General features: G+C 50.4%; 1 protein-coding gene across 7 annotated transcripts; it reads left to right on the top strand.

The window, feature by feature from the left end:
• The first annotated feature begins 2,635 nt into the window (after nucleotides 1-2,635).
• On the top strand, nucleotides 2,636-9,868 carry KCTD17 (potassium channel tetramerization domain containing 17). Of its 7 annotated transcripts, none has more exons than XM_010410540.2 (8): nucleotides 2,636-2,848; nucleotides 3,477-3,585; nucleotides 5,303-5,394; nucleotides 6,313-6,408; nucleotides 6,782-6,907; nucleotides 7,627-7,711; nucleotides 7,956-8,172; nucleotides 9,135-9,868. In XM_010410540.2, exons 1-8 carry the CDS (start codon nucleotides 2,642-2,644, stop codon nucleotides 9,154-9,156), a joined length of 954 nt encoding a protein of 317 aa, XP_010408842.2. In that variant the 5' UTR covers nucleotides 2,636-2,641; the 3' UTR covers nucleotides 9,157-9,868. The 7 variants fall into 7 exon arrangements, with proteins under 7 accessions (XP_010408842.2, XP_019148107.1, XP_019148111.1 ...); XM_019292562.1 differs by having other exon boundaries at nucleotides 7,956-8,245; XM_019292566.1 differs by lacking the exon at nucleotides 7,627-7,711 and having other exon boundaries at nucleotides 8,109-8,245.
• The last annotated feature ends 354 nt before the right edge of the window (nucleotides 9,869-10,222 follow it).

Here is a 10,222-nt window from a genome sequence, read left to right as displayed (position 1 = left end):
ACCAAACACCACCGATTGTTTAAATTTACCTCTCCTGTATTCTATTGCTTGATTTTAGGGGAGCTTAACAAAGGCACATTAATTGCATCTCAGAACTACATCTGGTGATGGTGTGCAATCAGGTCTGTATTTAGCCCACACCAACAACTCATCAGAACATTTTAGTTGGTAACTCACCCCACACTGGCTTCTTCCTAAAGAGGATTTTCACATACTGTGGGGAAATCCCTGATCTGGTGGGCTTCCAATACATTTTTTGCTGTATGTTGCAGAAGAGAAGGCTCTGGTGTTGGAAGTGGTGCTCCTTGACCTATTTCCTATGTCTCTTTAGATTTAGCAATTAACTTTTCACCCCATGGCCCTGGGGTGAGCAAGACTTGAGGTTCCAGCCACAGGTGGAGACTGGTATTGATGGAAGAAAGTATGCCTTCAATATAGATCACCCTGGACTTGTGAGCGGCATTGTCAGGCAGGAGCTTGGAAAAGAAGGTGTTGAGAACAAGAGATGGACCCTAAAAAGCAGCAAGAGGCTGAGGGGCTGTGAGAGGAGGAAAAGGAGAGGGTGAATCCTTGGTAAAAGGGGGAAAAAATGAAAGGCAGGGCAGATTTCTTGGAGGGGGAGATAAGGGGTTTTAGGCTGCCACCCAACTGCTGCACTCATATCGGAGAGCCACAGTCCTCACCCCAGTTCTGTGCTGGAGCTGCAGCCAGGACAGACTGCAGTCCTCACACACCAGAGTGCAGGGCAGAGGTCTCCAATTTGCTGTGGTTTGACTCAGAGCCAGAATTCGGAGGACAGCAGTCTGACAGCCCAGAGCTGTATTGCACTGTGTGATGCTTCAGCTTGGGTCAGTGTTAGTGTGAGCATCTTTGATGCACTTTACTGCTCAGTGGAGACTGGTCCAAGGGCTGGGCAGTAATTTTGGCCAGAGCCTGCTCCGTATAGGTAGAAAAAATTTTTTTTCATGCTCTCTCTGTTAATGGTCACTCTAGCATTGGTTCAAAATTATTTGAATTTATACCCTGGGGCAGCTGGATTGTTCCTGTGCTTAAATTAGCTGAAGGTCAGCAATCTTGAAACCTTTTCCGTGTTGCCCTCTCTTCCTCTCCTCCCCTTGGCACTCCTCGACAGAAGGAGCAAAGTACACACGCCATCTTTGTTAAGGAAATCCTGGGTGATTTGGGGGAAGGGTGATGCTGCCTTCTCCTGTAGGGAATGATTTGCAAGTAAAACAAGAAGGAAGGATGAGAAGAAAAGGAATGTAAAACATGATGTTTCTCTTTACCCAGCCTCTTCACTCAATAACGCCCCACCTCAAAAACGCAAGAAAAATAAAGTGTTGTATGTCTCTGCAGTGCTGCATTACCCTGTCAAGGAAGAGACAGGAAGTTGCTTAGGTGGAGGAAGGTTTTGAGCCACAGTGGGGTGAAACACCAGACTTTCCTTTCCATTTTTAATGTGCTTGAGCTGCTGGCAAGCACAGCTGTGCTTAGGTGGGAGTGGGAAAAGCAGAGCTGCTGGAGAGAGAGCTTGTTCAGGTAGTGTCCGTGCCAAGGAGCGTGTTTGAACAGAGTCCCCTGGGGCATGAACTGCTGAGCACCAGGCTCGGCCTGGCAGGAGCGAGGGACAGAGGCAGGGCTAGATTCCGTAACGCGGGATTGGCACATCGGCCTCGGCGGGCGATACGTGCCTGGGGCAGAGGTAAAACTCCCCACAGAGCTGAGTTACAGTCTGAGCTCTCTGTTGCCCAGACGCGACCAGGAAAGGCAGGAGCCCAGGGGAAGGGCGCGGCGGGTTTGTGCTGGTAGAGCAGCACAGGGGGGAGTTTGTTGAGTCAGCAACTCCTCTGAGCTGGAAGAAAAATTGTTCCTGCCTCCTGCCAGCACTTCATGCAGATCCAGAATACAGTTCCCAGAAGTGTCCCTACATATGTTAGCGAGAAGGCAACTGTGCATATTTTGCTGCAAGGAAGTATGGCAAGTGACGCGGCACTGAGCGGTGAGCCTGGGGTAATGGTGTCGTGAAGGGAATGCTGTGAATTACAGCGCTGAGGGGCTTATCTGCCCACTGCCAGGGAGCAGGTTGTGCTTCCTGTCTCCGAGGAAGCTTGCAGACAAGACCCAGGACTGGAAGCAGGCTCAGTACCAGCCGCAGGGCTGGGGTCGTGTGGTGCAGTACCCTCCGTTACAGCATCCTCATTGCAGGAACAGCGAGCTGGGAAAACTACAGTTCCCATCACCCTTTTGTGCATATCCCTGCGAAACTACAATTCCCAGAACCTTTTAATGAGCCACAGAGGATGTCTATGGAAATAAATTGCCGACGATTTTTGCATAACACCCTGCACCTCCGGAGTGCTGACCGGCCCATGGTTTGTGAAAACGGGAACAGGGGAAAAGCCAGGGAGTGTCAGCGCTGTGGAGCTGTGGTTTCGCCCGCCCCAATAGTCGCAGTGATATCCTCCAGCGCCGAGCAACCTTCCTCCTCTCAGGACTCCCTTGATAGTCACAGGGAAGAACCTGGCCCCCGGGAAACACGGCTGCAGCGGAGGGAGAGGCAGATAAACTACAGATCCCGGCATTCTCCGACAGGCAGCACCTGCGGCAGTCCCTGCACGCCGTGGGGGAGGTGGGGGTGAGGATGAGGATGGAGGGCAGGGAGGAGATGCAGGGCGCCGTGGGGCTACGCTGCACCTGGGACATCCCGCCACCCGCTGGCACCCAGGCCAAGTGGGTGAGGCTCAATGTGGGGGGCACCGTCTTCCTCACCACCAGGCAGACCCTGTGTCGGGAGCAGAAATCTTTCCTGTGTCGCTTGTGCCAGGGCGAGGAGCTGCAGTCGGACCGGGTAAGGCAGCTGGGTTGCCTCCCGCACCGTGCCCCACCGAGCACGGGGAGGGCTGGAGGGATGCAGGGACGGAGCCAGACCCCGGCAGCTGCAGGAGCAACTGAGTGAGAAATGCCTGCTCTTTCCCCCTCCTCTCCCGGGAAGGATTTCCCCATGCCAGATCTCACTTTGCTGTGTTGTAGCCTGGCACCTGCTTTCCCGAGCTGGGGAAAAGAGAGGCCATCTCCCCTTCGCTCCTGTTCTCCTTCCTCTTTGTCACCCCACATCCTGGGTCTATTTCCCAGCTGTGTCTGCCTGACTCAGCCTTGTTCCCTGTAAGGGGATCTCTGCTCTCTCACCCCAGGCCTGGATGCACAGTTGCACAAAGAGACTGAGGCCTATTTTTTGGGCCTTTTCAGCTGGATTGATTCATGCTGAGGTGGGCATGCTGAGCAGACCAATACAGGAGTTAAAATCCAAGCTGGGCTGACTTGGCTAGGGACTCTCAGGGACTCATGGCTTCCAAAGAATCTTAGAAATTGCGGACATTTTTGCTTAGGTTTGTATTTTCTTGTATTTTAGGGTATTCAAAGGTTGGTTACAAGTTTCCCTTGGGTTTTTTCTCCTTGTGATCTATCTCTGTTGCTAGGATGAAACTGGTGCATACCTAATAGATCGGGACCCCACTTACTTTGGACCCATTCTGAATTTCCTCCGTCATGGGAAGCTGGTCCTGGATAAAGATATGGCTGAAGAGGGTGAGTCGTGGAGCTCAGAAACCTCCCACTTACCATCACTGCCATAGTCAGGAAAAATAGGATTTGTTGTCAAACTTGTTGTCTCGTTCTCCTTTTGGGTGTTGATGTGGGGGGATTTCAGCGAGCTATCCCTGCAAAGCATGATAATGTCTCCTTTACTAAAGGGGATTGGAGTGGATGAGGAAGGCATCCTAGCAGGTGTTGTGGCATCATGACTGTTTGTCCAGCAGAGATGTCACCAAAAGAGAAGTAGGCAAGATCTCAGCCTCCATAAGCCATTTGTTACTTGTTCCCAATCTACTTTTAACCAGGCTCTGTGACTGAGTTTTCTATTAATGACTGAGTGTTTCTAATTAGGAATGAAAGCCCTGAAGACCAAACAAAACCGAGCTCTGTAATAAAGACCATCATTAATCAGCAATAAGCACTGTATGCTGCTTGTGCTCTGACGGGTTGTGGACTGCAGAAATTCCAGTGGAGCAAGCCAGGCAAACCAATCCCTCATTTGAGGTTGACAGTGGGTCCAGTAGGATGACTCGGTCACATCACAGTGTTACCAGCCAGCAGTTCACAGTGCCTTGTTATTTTTTGGATGCTAGGGCCTAATAAGGAGCCAATTCCAAAGACAGGCTGTGCTGTCCAGCCCTTTCCAAGCACAGTTTCTGCATGTTCATTAGTCTTCTCGCCTCTCTTACATATCTTTACCTAAAGCAAGGAAAGTTTTCTTCAGAATAGTCTTATCAGTTATAATTCCAGAAATATATCCAAGTAATGGTACAGGATTGTAATAAGCACAATTTTGAGGTGTTTCGTCCTTGACAGTTCTTGTAATCCTGAGGTCAGACAGAGTTCATCTGCAGGTTTTAATATCAAATCTAAAACATAAACAGGAGTCCAGTTCATTTGCACTGACTTTTGTTTTCCTGCTGCAAACATTCAGGCTGGCATAAAACTAATCCATTTGGCAATTCATGGCTGAATGAGAGACACAGAAGAGGTCTGAGTGTGTCAGGTAGTGAAGGATCAATCTCCCCACCTACATTTTCTGTGTACTGCCCTGGGGACATGTGAGTGTTGGCTCCCAGCCACCTTTCCCTTACTAACCCTCTGGGAACCAGCTCCCTTTTCCTGGAGGACTGTTAGCAAACAGGTGAGTCTCAGGAGAGGTGATGGATGCAGACACCATAGAGAAAAAAATCAAAACTTTGCTGTTTACCTGTTTTGAGTTGAAGAACAGGGAAGAGAGCCAAAGATCATCTAAAGTCATATGGGGCTGCAATTCCAAGTGGCCCAGGAGGTAAATTAGGCTTTTCTAGGGTCTTTTGATGACTTGTCAGAACCAGAAGTTGTGGTTCTCTGCCTTAATAAGAGTCTGAGCAAGGTGATAACAAGTTATCATTGAGAGAGACTGAAGCCTACAGTTGTTCTCCTTGGCCAGTTATCTGGGAAAGGTATTAGCAGTCCTCAGCACAAGCCTTCACTGGCAGTGCCTGTTTTGTAGTAGCAGGCAGCATAAAGAAATTGGGGTGAGCATTAGAAACAGGATGCAGAGAGCCAGGTTTCAATTCTCTGCAGTAAGAGTTTCAAGCCTGTTAAGAAGTGAAGCAATAGTATAATTTCTCTCTATGGACCTTGTGAAGCTCAGAATTGATCATTTGCAAGTTGAAAAATAAAGATGGGCTGTTAGCTTTGTGGTCCTTCTGTCTGTCTTTCTCAGGGATCCTTGAAGAAGCTGAGTTCTACAACATCGGTCCTTTGATCCGAATAATCAAGGATCGAATGGAGGAGAAGGACTACACAGTAACACAGGTATGGCAAGATAGAGTGGGGTGAGGAAAGGAGGGGATGTAAAAAGGGAGAAAGATGAGTCTAGAGGGAGAGAAGACTTGAGAGAAGCAGCAAGGAATGGAAGGAAGCAACTAATTAGAGATTATGTGCTAATCCCTATGCAGCAAAATTTTGCAGGGGACAAGCTACCACCAATTTAGTTACAATAAACAAGTTGCAGGTTTGTTTTGCATCCCCAGAAGTAATGCTGGATGTAGCCCCTGAAACTAAATCAGCTTCTCTAGCTTTTGGAAGAAGGCAGCTGGTTGCTGTGGGATATAGAGGAATGTTTGTGAGGAGAGCAAAGGTGTCATGGAGGTGTCATGGTGTGGGGAGTCCTGGGAGTGTAATCACAATGAAGAGCATGGTAATACCTGTAGAGAAACCTGGAGGAAACAGGTGAAGAGATGGCTATGAAAGAGTTAAGTGCAGATAGGGAATCAATCCTGTGGCACAATCACACCCTGTCTTGGCCAGCAACCTTTGAAAATCTGTCTTAGGGGGGCGATTGTCTGCTATCTCACTTTTCATCTTGTCTGCCTCAGGCTGTAAGCCTCCAGCAACACAGTCATTTTGTGCTGAAAAACCCCATTAGCCTTTGTTGCTTTTGCAAAAATGGTTTTGTAATGACAAGTACAAACTCCCCATCAAAAGAGGCCAGTATCTTCTGGGGACAATGCAGGAAGCATTTAGCTCAGTCCCTCCTCTCCAGAAGAGATACTGTTCTTGCTTCCAATGACAGCACAGTATGAAGTTGTTCGTGGTTTCCACTCCCCTTTCACCTGGGAACGTGGGGAAGGACAGGTCTGTCAAGGAGGGGTATTACCACTTCATTTTGCAGGAGGGGAACAGCTTTTAGCATGTGACTGTTGTCAGTGTTCGCTGCAATTTTGCTCTCAGGTGCCTCCTAAGCATGTCTACCGTGTGCTGCAGTGCCAGGAAGAGGAGCTCACTCAGATGGTTTCCACTATGTCAGATGGATGGCGCTTTGAGCAGGTATGGATAAGGCAGAGCAGGGGGGGAAGGAGTGGTTTTTTGGGGAAAAGATCGTGGATACCATACAGTTGCCAGGCAAGGCTCCTTCCCTCTCTGAGAATACTGGGTAAGTCATTGACTGAGCCATCACACTGGCTCTTTCTTGCCCCTTTCTAGAGGTTTAGAGGATACTGTGTGAGGCCAGTCTGTTTTGCATGCTGGCTGACTTCTCTCCTGGTTCTCTGTGTTGTCTCCTCAGCTTAGTTATGAGGCCTTTGCACTGGGATTATGGATTGGACTTGATGCTGCATGGTGGACTTTCTGCCTTGCTCCTCAGGTGGAGTGGATGTTTTCAGGAATGTGTGCTTGTGATTCTTGCTCTCATCTTTTCTAGCTTGTGAACATTGGCTCATCCTATAATTATGGGAATGAGGATCAGACAGAATTCCTGTGCGTGGTCTCCAAGGAGTTGTACAACTCCCCCAATGGCCTGAGCTCTGAGCCCAGCCACAAAGCCAAGGTGAGATCAGCTTTGCTATGGCCCTGCTCCCATTGCCTATGAGATCCTTTGCTCTTTGCTCCTTCTCTCTTTTCTCTCTCCCCTGCGACAGTGGGGCACCTCAGTGGTGAAATACTGGGGCCTGTCCTGGTGTTCAGCACCGTGGCATTACACCCAGTGCCCAAAAGGAGGAGTGTGTGTGTTGGAAGGGTGGTGTGTGGCTGTGTGCGGCAAATGGCTTTAGCAAGTCACCCTGGCACTTCTCATGCTACTCTAACATCCCCCTCATGCCTCCTCATGCCCATTCTGTGTGTGTCACTGCCTATAGGGCATTATTTCCCTGAAGGTTTTGCAGCATTGTCTTTCCTTTTTCCGAGTCTCAGCCTGAGGGGTGGATATCTCCTGCTCCCCTTTTGAGGGAAGGACAGAAACATGTGGCAGTGCATGACACCCTGTAGACACCCAGGATGCAGGAAGGAACACTAGCAACTGATGGCAGTTGTTGGGCGGTGGGGTCACAGCACTTGTAAGTGGGTTAGATACCCTGACGTGATACTCCAGAGGAAAACAAGTCTCTCTGTTCCCTGACCTAGAATTGTGTTGGCCATGGGGAAAGGTCCCTTTTTATTCCAGTGTTATGACGATTGCTTTGTTCCGTTGTGTGTCAGAAAGAACTGCCGTGGCTCATCTTGCAAGTATCTCCACTCTTTCTTCCTTTTGTCCCGCATGCTGGGCCACAGAGCACAGAGGAGGACCTGGAGGAGGAAGAGCAGGAGGTGGAGGAGGAGGCAGAGGCAGAGGCAGAAGCAGAAGCAGAGGAGAAAGGTGCAGCAAATCCCTGAGGAAAATGATAAAAATAACCCCCCAGGCATAGACCCGTCCACCTTTCTGGTGAGAGCTCACAGCTAGCAGCAGGGAAGGACTAGAGCAGGTGTGGGGTGTGGGGGCTGTCCTCTCCAGGAGTTGGAGTCTCTCTGGAGATAAAGCTGATAGGGGAGAGCTGTTACCATGGCTGCTGCTTTGTATTTTAAACTGTTTGGTTTATCTACGGTTTTATTTTTATTTGCAGACTGTCCATCTATTCGGGATTGTGCTAAACTCTCTTCCTGCGGACCCTCCCTCCTGCTCCCTTCCGTGTCCATCCCAGCACTGTCATCTACCTCCCACATTGCCTCACTTGCCAGCCTCCAGCATTCTTCCCTCTGCTCTCTTTGTTCCCCAGGGCTCAGAGTGGTCTCTGCCCAGGGCCCTGTCTCTCTCTGCTCCTCACTTTTCCTCCTCTGCAGGTATGTTACCTGTCTGCACTCCCAGCTCCTGCCAGCCTGAGCTCTGCATGAGTGACTCACTTCCCTCTTGTGGGTATGGCCCTGGTTTGTAGAGCTTGGGGAGGGGAAGGAGGGAGGTGTGAGGTTGACTCATCCCTAAGATGGCTTTACCTATGCGTGCCTTTACCTGCCAAGCAGATCCTATGGCTCTGGACCAGAGGCTCTGGCAGCAGAAAGGAGAGCGCAGCTGGGAGAGGGGTGGAAATGAATGCAAAGCAGGCAGGGGTGGTTCAGGGAAGGGGTGGAATTTTGCCACGTGTCTGCGTGACACACATGCCAGATCGCTTCTCCAGGCTCTGTCTGCAGCTCCTTTGCCTGCCAGCCCAGGAGCAGTTTGCAGAAGGCAGCCTGTTGTTTTTCCCTCGCTGGGCTTTTCCCCCACTGGCTGTGCCAGGGTGAGAGCGCAGTGGGAAAGGTGGCAAAGGCAGAGCAGAAGCAGCTGGTCCCCATTGCAGATGTTCTCACAGCTGTGTGCAAAATGAGCCTCTCTGCTCTGCCTCCTGGTTAGGAAGGCTGGCTGGCTGACATGCAGGGGGCTGGGTATGGAAAGCATTAGAAGGATTCCTCTCCATACTGCAAAACTGTGAGGCTCTTGTTAAACTGGAGATGCTCAGTGCCAATCTCCACCTGTCCTGATGGAGGGCACTTGTTAGCTGGCTGACGTTTCTCTCTCCCTCTGTTTGAAAGCCTCCTTGTCTATGGCTGTGGGACCTGAGTGTTATTATCTTAAGACTCGGTGTATGTTAATCACATGGACTTTTTCTTCCTTTTGGTCTGTTTTCCCACTGTCATTCCTCATGTCTTTTCTTTTTCTTCTGTTCGTGTTTCCTGTCATTTCCCTTTTTCTGATTCTCACTCTCCCCCCCATGCTCAGTTGCTTTTTTTCCTACCGTTGACTTTGTTTCTCTTTCTCTCTCCTCTAGCTGTTACAAGCCAGAGATCTGAGGACATGATCTGAACACTCCAGTCCAGCCTTTTCATTTCTTGTTTATATCTTTATTTTTGTACTGCAGTGTATGGCAGCCCCTTGTCCCACAGTGACACCCCCAGCCCCCTTCACTCTTCACATGCAACCATTTTTTTTTTTACAAACTCAAGTCAGAGGCCTGAGCTTCCAGCCCTGGAGGAGGGCAGATGCTCCATGGAGCCCCTGGGCTGCTGTAGGAGCTGGAGCCCACGGCCCCCTCCTGTGCCTGGCAGTCTGGCTTTCCTTAGTGTCACAGTGGCCCCTGGTGGGGACATGAGCGATCAGCCACTGCAGCCTGCGGTCCCTTCGTGAGCACCCTGGATGCAAATGGGGACTGAAATGGTGGCAGCTGTGGAAGAACCAGCCCTTGCCCTTTCGCTGTTGCAGGCAACTGGTCTGGGCATGTGGCCCGCGGACAAATGCAGAGCCACCGTCCTTTTCTGGGCCACCTGTATTGCTTGGAGGTGTCCCTGTGCTGGGTATCATGTTCCTTGGTGCCTCCCTCCCTGTCCCCCAAAGCAGCCCTGTGCCAGCAGTGTGAGGAGAACGGTGTGCTTCCTGGGTACCAGGAACATGCTGGTACCTGATGTTGTGTCAGCCAGCACCAGGAGATCCCAGTTTTGGGGAGCGGGGTGTTTGCTTCACTGCTATGTCTGAAGACTCCTGAATAAAATTCACAGTCTGTTCCTCCTTGCCGCCTCTCATTTCAAGTGGCAGGAATTCACTGCTGGTGTGTAAGGGGGTGGGAGCTGGAGAAAAGGAGTTTGGATTCATCACCTGGAGCCACCAGAAGCTGCTTGTGCTGTGCCTGTCTTCTGGGGGCTGGAGGTTCTTCCCACTGTCAGTGCGTGTCTGTGCTGCATCCCCACTGCAGGCAGCTGGGCTACAGAGCAGGTTTGCTTATTGATATCTGCACCCTTAAATCATGACAATCAGTGAGGACCACCTGTCTAGCGAACGTATCGACCCCAGGGACATCTGGGGTAGCGGGTGGGCAGGGGTGTGGAAACTTTTACCAGTTGTCAGTGCCAGGACTGGAGTGTG

This window comes from Corvus cornix, chromosome 1A (genome assembly GCF_000738735.6).
Source record: "Corvus cornix cornix isolate S_Up_H32 chromosome 1A, ASM73873v5, whole genome shotgun sequence".
NCBI lineage: Eukaryota > Metazoa > Chordata > Aves > Passeriformes > Corvidae > Corvus > Corvus cornix.
The sequence above is the reverse complement of the archived record's forward strand: the minus strand, read 5'-3'. Positions and strand labels throughout refer to the sequence as shown.